Raw genomic sequence first — 19,818 nt, 5'->3', positions numbered from 1 at the left:
GGGTGGATTATGGCTTAATACACACATAGATGTTATACTGACCCACACTTTGAAAAACATGTTGTGAGATTGTCCTCACATGCCTTTGTCTATGTAAGCCACACTACATGAATATGAATATGCACTCACTGCACCAATGACCATTTTGTTAGACTTAACTGTGTGCCACAAATTCTGACATTGATTAGCACACTGGATTTAACCTACCTTTCCAACCACAGTGAGTACATCAAGCATTGGACTTGTCTGGTTCAGGTCACTTACAGTCCACTCAATCTGGCTTTTGTGACTTGTCATCTGCAGCAGATCATGCATGGAAGAGAGATACGGTAAAAATACAGAGAATCTAACAGTCAGGAGGATATCTGAAGTTTGGACAATGAAACATGCTACTGTTAATACAAAATAATGGTGGCAAAACATTGTTATGAAGCTCTCTGGATAGTTTCATTACGATGTAAAGTGTGGGATGAAAATCTTTCTTCCATTAAGATATACCTGTTCGACAACTTCCTTTGTTGATGGGGAATTTGTGGTGTCTGGACTCTTCTGAGGCATTTCCTCATCGAGATCCTGCAAAAAGAAGATGACAGTATTATAATTCATTTCAAGAAAGGAAGTTCTCTGTAAGATTAAGTGAAGGTCATCATGGCTATGATTCTGAATGTTTGGTAGGAAGGAAAATACACTATAGAAGTGACCGATTGGTCAATTGACTATCGTCTGCAGACCACTAGAACTATGATTTTCTAAGTTGATTGTAACTGATGAATTTGATATTTGATTCTTTCTTTAAATCTGAAAATCAATTTGGGAGAATGGTCCCATTCTATCTGAAAGAGGTGGCCAGAAGAATTTGCAGGGAGATGCTGTGTCTTTGTAGCTGATGAATTTGCACTGATTCATTCTAAATAGGATCTTTTCTTCCAACATAATTATGACTGGTGTCTGGGCCTACATCCTGACGTGTCGAACAACACTGACCATAAGAATTAAGCTAACATATAGATCAAATACAGGTTGTCCGGGTATTCATACAGACCAAAGGGATTCCATTACCATCCCCCCACCAGAGGAAGGAACCTTTAAACACTAAAGTCCTCCCAAGTCATATTTGGGTGGATTATGGCTTAATACACACACACACACACACTCAGATGTTATACTGACCCACACTTTGAAAAGCATCTTGTGAGATTGTCCTCACATACCATTGTCCATGTAAGCCACACTACATGAATATGAATGTGCTCTCACACTGCACCAATGACCATATTGTTAGACTTAACTGTGTGCCACAAATTCTGACATTGATTAGCACGCTGGATTTAACCTACCTTTCCAACCACGGTGAGTACATCAAGCATTGGACTTGTCTGGTTCAGTTCACTTACAGTCCTCTCAATCTGGCTTTTGTGACTTGTCATCTGCAGCAGATCATGCATGGAAGAGAGATACGGTAAAAAAACAGAGAATCTAACAATCAGGAGGACATCTGAAGTTTGGACAATGAAACATGCTACTGTTAATACAAAGTAATGGTGGCAAAACATTATGAACCTTTCTGGATAGTTTCATTATGATGTAAAGTGCAAGATGAAAATCTTTCTTCCATTAAGATATACCTGTTCAACAACTTCCTTTGTTGATGGGGAATTTGTGGTCTCTGGACTCTTCTGAGGCATTTCCTCATCGAGATCCTGCAAAAAAAAGATGACAGTATTATAATTCATTTCAAGAAAGGAAGTTCTCTGTAAGATTAAGTGAAGGTCATCATGGCTATGATTCTGAATGTTTGGTAGGAAGGAAAATACACTATAGAAGTGACCGACTGGTCAATTGACTATAGTCTGCAGACCACTAGAACTATGATTTTCTAAGTTGATTGTAGCTGATGAATTTGATGTTTGATTCTTTCTTAAAATCTGAAAATCAGTTTGGGAGAATGGTCCCATTCTATCTTAAAAAGGTGGCCAGAAGATTTTTGCAGGGAGATGCTGTGCCTTTGTAGCTGATGAATTTGCACTGATTCATTCTAAATAGGATCTTTTCTTGCAACATAATTATGACTGGTGTCTGGGTCCACATCCTGACATGTGTCGAACAACACTGACCATAAGAATTAAGCTAACATATAGATCAAATTCAGGTTGTCCAGGTATTCATACAGACCAAAGTGATTCCATTACCATCCCCCCACCAGAGGAAGGAACCTTTAAACACTAAAGTCCTCCCAAGTCATATTTGGGTGGATTATGGCTTAATACACACACACACACACACACACTCAGATGTTATACTGACCCACACTTTGAAAAGCATCTTGTGAGATTGTCCTCACATACCATTGTCCATGTAAGCCACACTACATGAATATGAATGTGCTCTCACACTGCAGCAGTGACCATGCTGTTAGACTTAACTGTGTGCCACAAATTCTGACATTGATTAGCACACTGGATTTAACCTACCTTTCCAACCACAGTGAGTACATCAAGTACTGAACTTGTCTGGTTCAGGTCACTCACAGTCCTCTCAATCTGGCTTTTCTCATTCGTCATCTGCAGCAGATCATGCATGGAAGAGAGATACAGTAAAATACAGAGAATCTAACAGTCAGGAGGATATCTGAATTTTGGACAATGAAACATCCTACAGTTAATACAAAGTAATGGTGGCAAAACATTGTTATGAACCTCTCTGGATAGTTTCATTATGATGTAAAGTGCAAGATGAAAATCTTTCTTCCATTAAGTTATACCTGTTCAACAACTTCCTTTCTTGATGGGGAATTTGTGGTCTCTGGACTCTTCTGAGGCATTTCCTCATCAAGATCCTGCAAAAAGAAGATGAGAGTATTATAATTCATTTCAAGAAAGGATGTTCTCTGTATGATTAAGTGAAGGTCATCATGGCTATGATTCTGAATGTTTGGTAGGAAGGAAAATACACTATAGAAGTGACCGACTGGTCAATTGACTATAGTCTGCACACCACTACAATTATAATTTTCTAAGTTAATTGTAAGTGATGAATTTGATATTTGATTCTTTCGTTACATTTGAAAATCCTGGGTCTAGGTCTACATCCTGCCATGTGTCCAACAACACTGACCATAAGTATTAAACTAACATACAGATCAAATGCAGGTTGTTCAGTTGTTAATACAAACCAAAGTGATTCCATTACCATCCCCCCACCAGAGGAAGGAACCTTTAAATGCTACAGTCCCCCCAAGTCATATTTGGGTGGTTCACAGTTTAATACACACACACTCAGATGTTGTACTGATCTACACTTTGAATAACATCTTGTGAGATTGTCCTTACAAACCATCGTCCGCATAATCCACACTACATGAATGTGAATGAACACACACACTCCAAAAATGACCACATTAGAAAACATAATATTGTGCCTCAAGTAATGACATTAATTGGAAAAATAAATGTAATTTACCTTTTCAACTCTGGTGACTAGGTCAAGCACTGGCCTTGCCTGGCTCAAGTTGCTCATAGCCATTTCAATCTGGCTATTGTCACTTGTCATCTGTAGTAGATAATGTATAAAAGAGAGGTACAATACCAAGAAAATGTTATTATGAATCTCTCTGGACAGTTTGTAAGATGCAAAGTACAAGATGAAAATCTATCTTCCATTAAGATATGGATATACCTGTTCAACAGTTTCATTTGTTGATGTGGAACTTGTGGTCTTGGGAGTTTCCTGAATTATTTTCTCATCGAGAGCCTGCAAAAGTTAAAAATAGTTTGACAAAATGATGTTCTCTGTGTGACATTAAGTGAAGGTGATTCTGAATGTTTGGTAGGGAGGAAAATGTACTATACATGTGTTTTTAGTCAACTGACTGGTTAGCTGACTACAATCTGCAGACGACTAAAACTATAATTATCTTGGTTAATTGTAACTGATGAATTTGATACTTTTTTTTAATCTCTGACAGTCCATGTCCTAGAATGGACCCATGCTATCTGAAAGAGGTGGCCAGAAGCGTTTTGCAGGGAGATGCTGTGCCTTTGTAGCTGATGAATTTGCACTGATTCATTGTAAATAGGATCTTTTCTTGCAACATAATTATGACTGGTGTCTTGGTCTACATCCTGACGTGTCGAACAATACTGACCATAAGAATTAAGCTAACATATAGATCAAATTCAGGTTGTCCAGGTATTCATACAGACCAAAGTGATTCCATTACCATCCACCCACCAGAGGAAGGAACCTTTAAACACTATACAGTCCTCCCAAGTCATATTTGGGTGGATTATGGCTTAATACACATACACACACACTCAGATGTTATACTGACCCACACTTTGAAAAGCATCTTGTGAGATTGTCCTCACATACCATTGTCCATGTAAGCCCACTACATGAATATGAATGTGCTCTCACACTGCACCAATGACCATGTTGTTAGACTTAACTTTGTGCTACAAATTCTGACACTGATTAGCATACTGGATTTAACCTACCTTTCCAACCACGGTGGGTACATCAAGCACTGGACTTGTCTGGATTTTCTCACTTGTCTTCTTCTGCAGATCATGCATGGAAGAGAGATACATTAAAAATACAGATAATCTAACAGTCAGGAGGATATCTGAAATTCGGACAATGAAACATCCTACTGTTAATACAAAGTAATGGTGGCAAAACATTGTTATGAACCTCTCTGGATAGTTTGATTACGATGTACAGTGCAAGATGAAAATCTTTCTTCCATTAAGATATACCTGTTCAACAACTTCTTTTGTTGATGGGAGACTTTCGGTCTCTGGACTTTTCTGAGGCATTTCCTCATCGAGATCCTGCAAAAAAAAAAAAAAAAAAACAACACAACAACTGAACAACAACAACAAAAACCACAACAGTAATGTAACTGATTTGATGAAACAATTTTCTCCGTGTGAGATTTTGTGAATGTCAACTTTTTGTGCTTTTTGCAAAGATGTTTTTGATGTAGATGATACTATAGTGCATTGCCCATCTAAAGACAATCTTCCATATTTCTGAAGCTGTTCATAAACAAAACCAGACTAATGAGATCATGCGGGGAAAAAAACTACAGCTAGATGGAGAATATAAAGTGTTATGTAACAATTTTTTTCTGTGGTTAAAACATTTCCTCTAGGAGAACTATCTGAAAAGAAAAATTTGCCGACCTTGCTCCTCCATGGCCAGTCTGAATCACCATAATTATAGGTGATCTCCTCTCCTGGACTTATGTCCCGTATTGCAAACAAACATAGATGGGGCTTTCCTTGCACGCTGAAGTACTTCATCTTGGTGTTAGGGTTGATATGGTCATCATTTACAAGTCTTCCAAGTGATCCATCCTCTTTTGCAGCATCAACGCTACACAAACATAACACTTGACATTTAATTACAAATCATTCACTGTCTATACTTAACATGCTTATGAAGTTGATTGATGGAAGAGCGTTTTGTAAATAATTTCCACAAACACACCATAGCAATATATAATTTCATTCTGACTGGCGAAACCATCAGCATAATACATACCACCACAGTTTTCCATTAAAACGGAACTCGAACATGAACACTTTAAGACTGCTGTGGTAAAGCCTCTGTCTCTTCTCGCATTCCTGCTTGTTTATTAGTTCACCTCGATACTCCAGCAAAAACTCTCCTTTTTCAAATGGAGTAGTTGCGAAGATGCCACGTCCTAGTTAATAATAAAGAAATCAAGAGAAAAGTCAGGCCACAAATTCAAGTTTAATTGTAAACATTAGCAAGAGTCAACATACCTTTGAAGGCACTGATGTATTGGATGTCAAGTCCCGCTTTGTCCCTTCCAGCAGTAACATAAAATTTTGCATCCTCCTTTGGATTTATACGTCTTCGCCGTTGCATTTTAACTGCCCTGCATCAAAATCCTGAATTATCAAGGAAGATGACTGTCAAGTTATCATATTTATCTGTAGAGACAAGCTTTATCAAAGCACTGAAATCTTTCGCTGTACAAACCAGTAACATACTTATAAGATACGGATAGAATCCAGTGGATGTCTTCACAACAGCAGCGTTCACATTTTATTTATTGTTCCTTCAGAAATCTATGTGTCACCAACTACAATTATTTCATTCCATATGCAAAAGGACCAATATTAAGTGTAGCAATACTTTTTTTATTACCAAAGAGAAGGTCAGGTGAGAGTCTGCACAAGAATTACACTTTAAATAGAGAAGGATAATGTTTGTTGTAATGTAAAACTGAGTTGGACCAGTGACTCCAATTCATTCTGACTCTAAGCTTTAAGAAGACATATAGTGCTATCCCACAGTATACAAAATCACCCACAACATTAGTTTCTAAAACTCCTTTCAGATACAGGACATGAAACATTACTTCGTTCATCCATTAAAGTGACGGCATTCCATTTTTTCAGACAGAGATTGGTTGCTAGAGAGTGCTGCGGTAAGCATGCAATATTTGTTGTAATGTATTAACAGACTAAAACTTAATTAATAGCATAAAATCAAAGAGTATGGCCTGCTGTTAGATCCTGATGGGCCCTTTTTCAATAATACAATATAATTTATGGTTAAACCTAATTATTGAAGTTACTACTGTTGCTCTGTGTGTAAATGCAGCAATTTTCTTTCTTTGCAGACACAAATATTGATCCTACTGCTCTCTGATGCTGCAGGTATTAAACTCATAATCAATCAGTAGTTTCAAACAGCTGGAAGAAACACGCTCAGCCCCTTTTATCATGATGTGGGAAAAAACACTTGGATCCTTCAGTGAGATAAGGACCAAGGCTTAGAATGTTGCTACTGAACTGCTTCTGACATCTGATTATGTTCTTACTGTTACCCAAAAGCAACTAGTTAATGACAACAACAATAGAGAATACAAGAAAACAGTCTCAGCTTGTTTCATCAAAAAAAAAGCATTATGTAGTTCAAACTGGCATTCCCAGAAGGATCAAATTCAAATATAAACTGCACTCACAGTTCATCCTTGTCCTTAGCTAATGAAAAGATTTAGGCCTGGCATGTACATTACAGGTAATTTTCAAATCAAAACAAACATTAACATAACACATTTTTCTTGCATCTCACTTTACAGTTTAATAAGACCACTTAAAAGGAGCCAAATTACCTCTATGGTAAAATCTGTTATCTACCTGTTTAAGCATACAAGAGCATAAAAGAGCACAAGCAGCACAAGGTTTGGCTAAAAACAGAGGCCCAGCCACAGCTTACCTAACTAATTTACCACAAAGAAAGTATTACACATTCCCTCCATTGTTTCTTACTTGTTTTCAGTCACAACTCACCAAACCAGAGCAGTGTAGTGTTAGCTACTTCTCTCCTCTCCCTCACCTGCGGTCCTCTTCACTAACACAGAGAAAAATTACTCCCTACGTGCTGCTTAACAAGGAGGCCCTCTCCAAAACTTAAAACTACAGACTCTCCAGACCTTAGCTCAGCTTCCACATGTCAACAAAAACACATCACTACAGCCTGACAGTTAAATACAATAGAGCATAACATCATACCTCCTCATGTTACTTCTCTTTTGTGAAAAAGAAGTGGCTAATTGCAGCTAGCAGTCTCATCTCCACCAGCCTACCCAGGAGCTAATGTTAGCTGCAGCTAACGTTAGCTGCAGCTAACGCTAGCTCTCTACCTGAGTGCACATCTGTTAACACACAGTGTCTTTTATAAGGTGCTGTTACTTGCAAAAATCTTTCTCAAACAAAAAATTAGCCAATTTACAAGTTTTAAAGCTTACCTGTGTGTATTTATTCCTCCAGAATTGTGGATATCCACTCGGACATGCTACTGTGTGATTTAACTTTTAAAGGGAAGGTGTATTAGCCGGACCCAAAGTGTGTGTGGGCGGAGCTTAAAGCCAACGCCCTGTAGGCCACGCCCACAAATTCGAACCAGCCAATCACAATAGAACCCGCCGAATTTGCACCGTGTGTATCAAAAATGTGTAAGAAGGTGCATTACAGGACCTTGAACTAGGGTGCGCTGTTCTATACACTGGGATACACTGAAAGTCAGGTCAAGTGGTACATAAGGACTTTCAATGAAAATGAGAAATTATGTTGTTTAGACACTAACAAATGCAAATACACTCTCTGAATTATGGGGACTTCGGCATAGTCCTTATAATCCCCTAAGGTCCCTGGAATGTCGGTGTGTAGTCAGGTCAAATGTCCCGTTAAACCACAAATACCAACACACACACACACACACACACACACACACACACACACACACACACACACACACACACACACACACACAATGACATGCACACTCCTATGTGCACACCCCAGTATACCGAGGAACACACAGACACACACCAGAAAAGTGGTTAAACACAACAACTCTCTCATTAACTTGTATTTGACGTGCTATCAGAGCAGTGCCAACAGCACATACGCATCAGTACACCACCAAAGCTCATTATCAGTGCAGACTATGTGTGTGTGTGTGTGAGTGTGTGCATGTATGAGTGCGCTTGCATTTGTGTGTATTTGTGTGTGCAGGCTTGAGTGTGTAAATGCATCTATCTCCGGTATCTATCTGTGGAAACTAAACTTGCAGGACTGAACTGCTGCATATACGCAGGTTTGTCTACAAATACATGCAGAACTACTCCAATAGTGGGGCTGTACTTCCATCCATCCATCCATCCATCCATCCATCATCTATACACCGCTAAATCCTCATTAGGATTGTGGGGGGGCTGGAGTCCATCCCAGCTGACTTAGGGTGAAGGCAGGGGACACCCTGGACAGGTCACCAGTCTGTCACAGGGCTACATATACAAACAAACAATCAAACTCACATTCACACCTACGGGCAATTTAGAGTCACCAATCAACCTCAGCTTGTTTTTGGACTGTGGGAGGAAGCCGGAGAACCCAGAGAGAACATGCAAACTCCATGCAGAAAGATCCCAGGAAGGCCGGGATGCGAACCAGGGATCTTCTAGCTGCAAGGCCAAAGTGCTAACCACCAAGCCAGTGTGCAGCTGGGGCTGTACTATTGAGCCTTTTTATTCACTGCTGGCTCATTTTTCACTGCAATATAAAGTCCTGCATCTCTATTGAAACAGAACAACCAAGACTACATATAGAGAAAACTAAAAGATGTTTTATGTATGCCTTACCAAAGCTTTAATGCCATAAATCATGAATTTCTTCAATTATTACTACGCCAACGAATGCGGCGGAGTTATGTAACGATCGGCGTATGTTTGTCTATGCACAAAATTACTGAAAAATGGACGAATGGATTTAGATTAAATTTTCAGGGAAGGTCAGAAATGACACAAGGACCAAGTGATTAGATTTTGGCAGTGATGTGGCTTATAGTGTGGATCCATGGATTTGTTAAAGATTTCTGTGTCATTGCGAGATAGCAGCACGGTGTCATTGTAACTATGACAAGTGAACACGACATCAGCTGCCTGCTGATGATCAGATGATTGAGATCCTACTACAAATCCACTGCTGCGGCCTTATCAGGACTTATCCATCCAAAATGACACAAGGAACACTTGATTAAATTGTGAGGGTGTTTCCGAGTCCCATCAATTCCAGGATCCCACTACATTTTTTGGCCATGCCATTCAGTATCAATACAGAACAAGCATTACACACGCCTGTGCTCAGCTAAAGGTTATTTTTTATTAAAGATTTCATCTGTCAGAAATGATACAATGACTGAGCAGCATTGGTGGAGTACTGCACTCTTTAAGTGCTTTTCTTGTTCGTCTTGTAAGAATTAAAAAATACCTGGATTGAACATCTACAACTCTCTGAATTAATGTCACATGGCTGTTGAGTCACAAAAGGCTTAATGGTGGTACCAATCAGGATTTGGTGCAAATGGTTTATTTTTGGCAAATTGTACAGCAAAACGTGTAGAATAAAGTGAATTAGATGAAGAAAACATGTTTTTCAGATTGGGTTTGGTTAAGATTCTTGATAGAACAGCATGTCACAGATCATTCTCTCTGTTTTTACAGTCTGTGGCTCTGATAAATGGTGTAATTTTAGAGACAGCTTTCAAACCTGCCGGCGAGTTTACTCACCGTGGACTCATTTTTCACTGAAATATAAACTCCTGCACCTCTATGGAAGCAGCACAACCATAACTAGAAGTAGGGGGAACTTAGAAATGTCTGCTGTGCAGTATGAGGCAGTTATGATGCCATAAATCATAAAAGAGGACAACAAAAGTTGAATTTCTCTGACAAAAAGACAAAACCTACTGGAATAAATGGTGGCTGTACATACTATAGATAGTGTTTCTTTCTATACTTATTCCAACTGCCTTTTGTCAACACTGCCTGCAGTTCAGCCAAATAGTCTCTGAATCTTTGTCACATGACTGTTGGTCGTAGCTCACTCATTAATGGCAGTGAGAAATGCAGAATTTTAGTCTTTCCACAGAATCTGATTAATGACTTTATGTGTGGCAAATTTTTAAATGAGACGTATTATTTGCCTGAAATATGATGTTTTTAAGATTAGGTTTCATGCCGTTTTTCAACATGAAGTGCCAATCACAGATGAGTAGTTCAAGGACTGTGGGAAAGTTGAATATACATTTTTTTTTTCTGTTGTGACAGTTACTAGCTTTGATAGGTGGTGTAATTTTTGTAGTTCTTTAAAAGACAACATGCTTTTCAGTCATAGCGGCAGGTTTTGGTGTTCAGAGGGCTGAATTCTAAATTAAATAGCACAATCTATGTCCGAAATCTAACCAAAAGTATGCGTGAATCACTTAAATGCCAACATTTGCAGCCTGGTATCATTTCCAAATTTACTGACACGGGTCAGCAAGGATGAACTGACGTTAGTGTTACGGTTTTGCTCACAAAAGTGCAGCCGTGAAACATTAAAACCTGCCAAATAGACATTGATTTGGCTGTAAAGAAGAATTCAAATTGGTTGGATGAATGACAGCAGCCCTTTAATTGGAAGAAGATGCTAAACACATCATTCTCTTGATGTTATTGGTGTTTTTCTGGTCTCAGTCAGGTGCTCACTTTATTATGATTACTGCGACTCTAACTTTAAATCTGCATTAATTATTTTTTTTATTTAGACTGACACAGAAAGAACTTTTAATGAGAATGAGTCATTGAAAATAACACACTCAGAGAATTATGAGATTTCCTTCAACTCTACTGATCATTTAAGAGTCTTTCAGTTCATTGTTTCAGCTTTACAACTCACAGTTTTACTGCTGCGATTCACTCTTGTTGCAGTAATTAACCCATGTTTTAGTAAAAGCAGCAGTAAAGCTGGGATAAAACAGGAATGAAGCGCAGAAAGACAGTTAGGGAGTGGCAGCTAAACAGCTAAAATGCCAAATATTTTCTTCAGAAAATGATAAAAAGCAAAAAGAGTCAATATTGGGGTTAGATTTATCAGGTGGCCAGAAACATGATTATTACTCCGCCAAGGAATGCAGTGGAGTTATGCGACGATCGGTGTTGCTTTGTCTGTCTGTCCGTCTGTTTGTTAGCAACATTACTCAAAAACAGAGAAACGCATTTGGATGAAATTTTCAGGGAAGGTCAGAAATGACACAAGGACCAAGTGATTAGATTTTGGCAGTGATGCAGCTTAAAGTCTGGATCCATGGAATTGTTAAAAATTTCTGTATCATTGTGAGATAGTGTCCTGGCATCAATGTAACTATGACAACAAGTGAACACTACGTCAGCTGCCTGCTGACGATCACATGATTGTGATCCTACTACAAATCCACTGCTGTGGAGTTATCAGGACTTATCCGTCAGAAATGATACAAGGAACAATTGATTAAATTGTGGGGGTGTTTCCAAGTCCCATCAATTCCCGCCGCCCGCTACATATTTAGGTCATGTGATTTGGTATCCGTACATAATGTACACATGTATAACACACGCCTGTGCTCAGCATAAGGTAATTTTGTTTGCTGCATTTCTGACAATGCCATATGGGAGAATGAACAGCCTTGGCGGTGTATTACGCTCTCTGAGTGCTTTTCTTGTTTATGTTGCTTTCTATTTGCTAGATGTATAAATAAGTGAATGTCTGACACAAATTTCCATCAAAATGTCCATCTTCTCCTGCTGAAACCAACCACCAGTTCATGCGTTAAAAAACACCTTTTAGATGTTTATAAGTTTAAATATTTGCAGACTGGTTGAAGCTGCAGCAAAGACAAAACACTGTGTTGAGCTCCTAAGAAAAGAAAAACCAGTCAGAAACTCTGCATCACAGTATGTAATGACTGCAACAACATGGAGCATCATAAACAAACAGCACATAAACATAAAAAGCGTTGTTTATAGTTCACATTTGTGTTTGCAAACAGAAATGATAAAGGAGGATCCCTGTTTGAGTCTGTGGGAGGATTTTCCGTAAGTGTCCGTAAACAATAACTTTGGTGGTTTTTACAACGCAGCATCGGTTGCTGCAGTATTATTACATGTGAAATGGCTCTGGGAGCCCCTGTCATCGCTTTGCCAGTAATGACAGTACTATCCTCACTTCCTCCCTGACCCAGGAGGAGCCCATCACTGGTGTTCAGGATTGCTGCGAGTGATCCCCCTGTTTCATCAGCCACATAACTGCTGTTCCTGTAGAGCAGGAGTGGCTGCTCCAACCGAGAAACACACTTCCACAGCCTTGTTGTGCACAGTGGGGCATGCAGTGTTCGGGTACATGGTTGTATACATGAGTGTGTCGGTCGTTGGAATGATGCACTGAGCAATCCAGAGCAGGACGAATACAGAAAAATAACAGGTGGAGGATAAATGGTCATGTTAACTAATGTCTTGATGCTGCAAAAGACGAGTTTAAAGTAGTATTTTCATGTACCAATATGACAGAAAAGTAATATCTGGAACTACATTACCGTTCAAAAGTTTGGGGTCACGTAGAAATGTCCTTCTTTCTGAAAGAAAAGCATTTTTTTTCCAATGACGATAATATTAAATGAATCAGAAATACAGTCTAGACATTGTTAATGTGGTAAATGACTATTGTAGCTGGAAACAGCTGATTTTTAATGGAATATCTCCATAGGGGTACAGAGGAACATTTCCAGCAACCATCACTCCTGTGTTCTGATGGCACATGAAGAAAGGTGTGAGTTTTTATGGAAAACATGAAACTGTCTGAGTGACCCAAAACTTTTGAACAGTAGTGTATGTATTAAGAAATTACAACTACTTAAATAATTACAAGAGGTATAATTGTTATATTTACTCTCGTTAATCCTCTGAATTCCTCCTGACACATTTTTTCCTCACTGTGGGCTTTTTTTTTTTTACTGTGATAAAAGTCATACCCTTCTATGGCAACAGCACAAGATGACATGAGAACTGAAACTAAAATGGCACTATAATAAAATCAAAATCACAAATCATTAATAAAGAGAAGAAAAATATAGTTGAATTCCTTTGAATTTTTACAAAAAAATAGAAAACCATTTAATGTGTGCATTTTTTAAATGGCCCAGAGATGTCGACACTCAAAACCAAAAATGGTGACTCAAAATACTATAGAAAATTAACTACTTACATTTTTAATTTGTTGCGATACATGTCTCTTACTAAAACACAGCTTGCAGTTCATTCTAGTTTGTCATTAGAGTCCCTGAAAAGTTTTGTAATGTGACTGTTTGTCATAGCTAAGTTTCTGCTGTGGAGTGTAGATTTTTTTTGTTTTCCAGAATCTTGTCAGAGTAAACAGTTTATTTTTGGCAATTTTTAAAATATGAGGCACGTGGAATGAAGACATTTTAATGAAGCTTAGCTCTGGTTATATTTTCCAATGGAATTGCATGTCCCAGATGAGTAGTTCAAAGACCGTCTGGTAGTTAAAAATCTGATGACTGTTGCTGTTTTTTTACAATTTCTGGCTCTGAAAAATGGGGACAGTTTGCTGACTTTTCAAAAGACAGCATAGCTTTCAAACCAAACGAAGGTACAAATCATGCTCAAACACCACAGATATCCTATAGTCCACGTACACTAGCATTGTTATCATCCCATTGGAGTTGTGTTTCTGTCCACCTCATAAATCTAAGCCCAACATTTACAATCCTTTCTCCTCTGCACTCTCTCTTTTCATTGATCCAATTAGTTGAAGTTAGACCGTGATAGATGGTAATAGATGGTTCATCCAACCACCTGCCAAGTATTTTTGGAAAGTGCATGCCCTTTTTCCAAACATTTTTCAAAAGGCAATTTGTCAGATGGTTTTGTGTAACAAACACAGACTGTATATAAAAGATGACACTACCTATTGGCTTGTAGACTTTTTAAGGCTCCAGTTTGGAATTTGTCAGTCATCATCTCTGAAACACGACCTGACGAGCCAGAGGTAGATCTGATTGAAGATAGACCACACAGAAGCAACTATACCATGTAATATACCTCACTTTATCATATATTTTTCTCTAAATGTGACTATAATTTACTAAATGAACTCCATGTTATATTGAAGCAGACTTGAGTCCATAAATTCATTAGGAAAATGTTTACTGAGGTAACAAAACAAGTGAGAAATAGGGTAATTTCTCCCAGACGTCTATACAATCTGATTTCATTTTGCAAACAGAGGAGTCGCCTCCTGCTGGATAATAGAGAACATGTGAATTTTAGTCACTTTTAACCATTTTAGCCACTCCGAAGTGGTAGTTTGCTGTAAATGTTGTCCAAGTCTTTATGCTTTAATGCAGCTGCAGGGTCCATGTGCAGCTGAAGGACCAAAATGGGCTGAAAAAAAGGCTTTAAGCTGCAGAGGTCTGCGTTAATTCTGTGCATTTAGTAATATGAACAACCCTCGCTTTATTTTTTGTATTTAATTCACTGCTTTAACTTGATATATTTGGTACTGTGACAGTTCTAGATAAATAAATGAAGCCTGTCTGAGAGTTAAAAGAGACAGAAAGTGAGCCAGACGATGATGAGGAAATATAGCATTTACTAAACTCACAAATAGACCGGGAGTAAGATAGCAGCAGCAGATGAACAGACACTGCAGATATTTGGATAGTGGGACTGACAGAAAAGGGATGGAAAAATCAAAAGTTCAGATAAAAAACAGGAGGTAACTTTGAACCATCTGTAGAAACTTTCTCTTTACTGAAAAGAGACTGGATTCAGAACCGTCTTGAACCACTCACCTGTAGGCTGCCACAGAAGTGGTAGATGCCCGGATCTGTGTTGATGTGGTTGTCGATGGTGTTGGGGTTGCGTTCGCGGTTTCTTTGGTAGGGCGTGGTGGTGGAGGTGGTGGTCTGGACGGGCGACATCGGCTGCCAAACCCCGACGTCCGTCCCGTTCCCGAAGGCCTGGATGGCGTTACCTGCGGAGGGAAAACCTGCGAGTTATTATCACGGAATGACTTTCAGAGTAATTAAGCTAATCCTCTCACGAAGCGTATTTACTTAAGAGTGCTTTTTTGATCTTAATGGCTCCATGCGCTTCTCTTGATGAGTCAGAGTTTGAGGAGAGCTGGTGAAGCATTAGTTTGTCCCACCAGGGTCAGTTTATCATCGAGCCGAGTCTCCTCATGAATCACATGCTTGTTAGTCCCCAAGTTAAAATAAAATCTGTATATTGCACCAGCCTCAACCACAATTAAAGGAGAGTTAGAAGGTACTTAGGTTTTGTTATCACGTCCCTCCATTATAAATTCACTGCACCGTCAAAAACCTGAGTGCTGATGTGGCTATTTACCATTAGAGTCCATTAGCGGCCCTATTAATAGCTTTCTATGGCTTTGATGTAAAACACACACACACACACACACACACACACACACACACACACACACACACACACACACATCAGAGGAAAGCTGAGCTTTACAGAGCTGCTGTTTGAACGTAATGATATTCTTTCCTCCAACACTGAATTATGACCCTGATGCTGAGCTAAAGCAGCGGAGAGCTGATTTGCATAACGCCTCTTTAACCCCACTGAAATATTCATACATACATGTGCAAAGACACATGGTTAGTCCTACATACATGATGTGCGGCACATATTCAGTGTCAGATCAGGTCACTGGTTTTTACTGCATTCTCTGAGAACTTTTATGTCAAATAAATGTAAAAAAAAAATACAGCTATACACTGAATTAGCAGTAGAGAGTTAAAAAACAAGGTGCTATTTGACATTTACGGTAAAAGCAATCAAACAAAATGTGCAAACACAAGCAGTAACTTTATGTGTCTTTCACACAGTTTATCATTTTTCATTCACACAGTAACCAATCGATCTGTTCTCTCCTTTCTCCTCGGTGCAGACTCACTTTAGACACCTCATACTATTAAGTTATAAGGATTCTTTTAGCTTTTATGTGTAATTTGAACCCAGCCTGAATAGCTGTTCTGTCTCTGAATGATGTTGGCACCAGCCAGATTGGTTCTGCTTTGTGTTTCTGGAGGTTAAATAAAATCTTTTAAGAAATATTGAATCAGTGAAGGCTTGTTACATTAACCGTCTGAACTCCAAAAACTCATTGGTGGGTGTGAAAGGCACGTCATCTTTAAAAAAAATTGCCTCAATTACATATTTAACAGAACCAGAAACTGTAAAAAGTAAAAGAATTGTTGGTTTTTTAACTTTCTGACAGTCCTCAAACTATCCATCTGTCATATGCCATTACGTCACAAAATGTAACATAAATTGTGGCTTTCATTAAAATCACTTTATTCTACATGATTCAGTCAATAATTAAACCATTTACTCTAACAAGATTCTGCAAAAAGATAAAAATTCTGTGATGCCTGGCACAACCAAAGAGCCTGCGACCAAAAGTCTGCGACCAAAAGTCACATGACAGAGATTCACAGACTTTTTGGCTGAACTACAGGCAGTGTTTACATAGAACAGATATGATAGAGATAAATGTAATTACTAAAATATTTCTAGTGTGTGGAGCCATAATTTTTTACAGCATTGGTAACACCTGTGTGCAACTGGAAAAATGTTGTACATGTTGATTCTAGGTTTTAACATTTTTCGTAACATAAATGATCAAAGAAATTCAACTTTGTTTCTTTTTTTTTTTTTTCTCTTTTTAACTGTATCATACAGCATCAAAGACTTTATAATGCAGTGAAAAATGATCCCACTCTGAGTAAAAATGTGCCAGGAGAAAAAAATGCCCAGAAACTACTTGTGGTTCAGAAGGTTAAATAATCATTACAGCAGGTTTTAGGAGGTTTTTAAGCTTCCAGGTTTGCTAGGCAGGTGTTAAGTTCGGAGCAGATGGTCGTAGACAGAGCTGTTGTTAGCATTTTGGTGACGGATGACTAAGAGGCAGGATGTGCAGGATGAAGAGGAGATGTCACGGTATTTATAGCTGTTTGTGGACACAAAATATCAGACCATCCTTAACCACATGGAGCTGGTTTTGGTTTGATGACAGCAAAGTTGCTCATCTCTTCCATGTGCCTGGATTTTTTCATCCTGAAGCGAACAAATTTGCTGACTCACACCCAAACCTCTGCAGTGTGGCATCTTTAATCCCTAAATTGCAGAACCAAAAGAGAGGCTGCAGGACCTCCAGATGTTTAAAACGGTGAAGGTATTTCTCCAGAGAGCGACCTGCTCCTGATGGTGTTTTCTGAAAACAGCATGGCAGCGTCCTATAATTCCTGCAGAGTTCCTCAACAACTTAACTTCTGGATGCATCTGATTATCTCTGAGAATGTTGATTTTGAGCTACTGGACATTCTTCAACAACAGATCCAGAATCCTATCAAGGACAAGACACCTGGATATTAGCGTGCAAAGGAGAGTGAATAAACTGTCGAACTGGATTGACTTATATTTGACTTCAGAGCTCCTGAACACCGCTCTTCTTGTCTTTTTTTCCCCTCCTCCTGACTTCTGATTAAACCCACCGTGACCTCGAAAGAACCTTTGAGTTAGTTCCACTCGGCACATTTAATAAACCTGACTATTAATCATGAATTAAGAAAAGCCGGAAACTCTTTCACTTCATCTCCTCTGCCGAATTGACCTCAGGACATCAGACAAACAGACGTCTCATAATAGCTTCCATTTATGTAGACTACGTAGAGCTGTAAAGGTCAGAACTGTGGCGCGAGTACCTGGATTAGAAGATGAAAATCTCTCTAGTAACTGGATTTTATGATGACTAAAAAAAGAGGGGGATATGTTTCAATTCTATTTATTACAAGTCAGGTAGATAAATTCCCGTATTGATGCTTAAATGGGTAAACTTTCCATTTCGACAGTAACCGTGCTTAATTTCATCGCCTCGACTTGTTTAACGTTTTACAAGCGCAGGGAAAACAGTACAGACAGCTGTGGAAATGTGCTGTCAAAATATTGCATTCATTTCTGAGATGCATTATTCAGCAGAAAATTTTTGTCAATATCCTGCAGCCCTGATGTGTGCGACTTTGCTCATAAGCAAGCGTGTGCATATTTAACTTTTTGCTTATGTGTGTGAGTGTGAGTGTGTGTGTGTGTGTGTGTGTGTGTGGCTGGCAGCTTTGTGTCGAGACAGCAGAAGGCTGATGAGCGTATTGTAAGTGTTGATGGGCTCTTTTCTATCTCTTCTGTCTCCTCACCTAAGGCCTAATTACAGTAAACTCACGGCACAATGACGGTGTGGGAAAAAAAACAGTTTGTATCTCAGATTGAGCCACGGGATGCCAGACGTGCATGTGTGTTGAACTGATTCTGAGCTGTAATATTTTGGAAATGTTTTTGCCAGGTGCTTGTCTGACACTTCTTTTCTGAATTTGTTTGGATATTAAAATGGAAGCATAACTACAAACTACGTTGTCTTGTATCTTCTCTAAAGCTTGTATACTTGTAAATCCAATTAAAAGGTTCTCGGTGATACAAGGTATAGTCCCTGTGGATCAGGTTTTTCAGTGATGCTCTACTGGATTGAATTTGGGGGTTTGGAGGCCAAGTTAACACCTCAAGCTCGAGCAGTTTTTGCAATGTGAGATGTTGCATTATCCTGGTAGGAGAGGTGTGCTTGGTCCGCAGTAAAGTAACATCCACATAAATGCAGGAAAACAAAGTGTCCAAGCAGGATATTGCACTGTAATGTCATTGTAACATTTTTGGTTTTAATGTTTTGGCTGATTGGTATATATTCATACACTATGGAGCAAAAAGTAAGTGGACGCCTATTTTCACGTATGTTCCTGTGCTTCAATGTAAATACGAGTCCTGCCTAAGATACCTGTAGGAAAGTTTTTTTCTTTTTCCTCTTTAAAATTTTATTACAAATACGTTTTTTATTCTTTCTATTATCCATATTTGGATATGGTTTTTATGGTTTCACCTCTCTCTCTCCCTACAGATTAAACTTGAAGAAGCATTACTTTAAGGGCAGAGAACTAATCCGCGAGCATATTTGCATAATAAACCCAAAGACACAGAGCCTCTGGCTTCCCTCAACAGGTTCAGTGCAGAGTAAATAGCACCTCTGCTACTGTTTACTCAGGATACATAAAAACAATTCACAGCCTTTGTAGACTGAACAAACAAGATATACTATTCAATGGGTTGTATTCCCAAACCACACAAACATATACTTATTTACTCACACTTGTACTTCTGAATATGCAAGGTCTGTTATGATTCTAACCTGAACCCCACGATGAACTCCTTCAGTTTAACGTAACCTCAGCCTGACTCACTGAACTGCTGAGGTATAAGTTGTCATTTTCTAATGCAGCATTCCCTTTTCTTTCCACTATCTGAGAGTAACCATTTTTAAAATCCCCTTC

General features: G+C 38.8%; 1 protein-coding gene across 3 annotated transcripts in view; it reads right to left on the bottom strand.

The window, feature by feature from the left end:
- The window catches only part of gfra1a (gdnf family receptor alpha 1a), a 144,806-nt gene that overhangs the window by 25,124 nt on the left and 99,864 nt on the right, over positions 1 to 19,818 (bottom strand). For all 3 annotated transcript variants that reach the window (XM_023266801.3, XM_023266800.3, XM_023266803.3), the window contains one exon: positions 15,211 to 15,392. In XM_023266801.3, the coding sequence (XP_023122569.1) occupies positions 15,211 to 15,392 (182 nt within the window). The remainder of the gene's footprint in view (positions 1 to 15,210; positions 15,393 to 19,818) is intronic.

The sequence above is a fragment of the Amphiprion ocellaris genome, chromosome 16, assembly GCF_022539595.1.
Source record: "Amphiprion ocellaris isolate individual 3 ecotype Okinawa chromosome 16, ASM2253959v1, whole genome shotgun sequence".
Lineage (NCBI taxonomy): Eukaryota > Metazoa > Chordata > Actinopteri > Pomacentridae > Amphiprion > Amphiprion ocellaris.
This window is presented reverse-complemented; position numbering and strand designations above follow the sequence as displayed.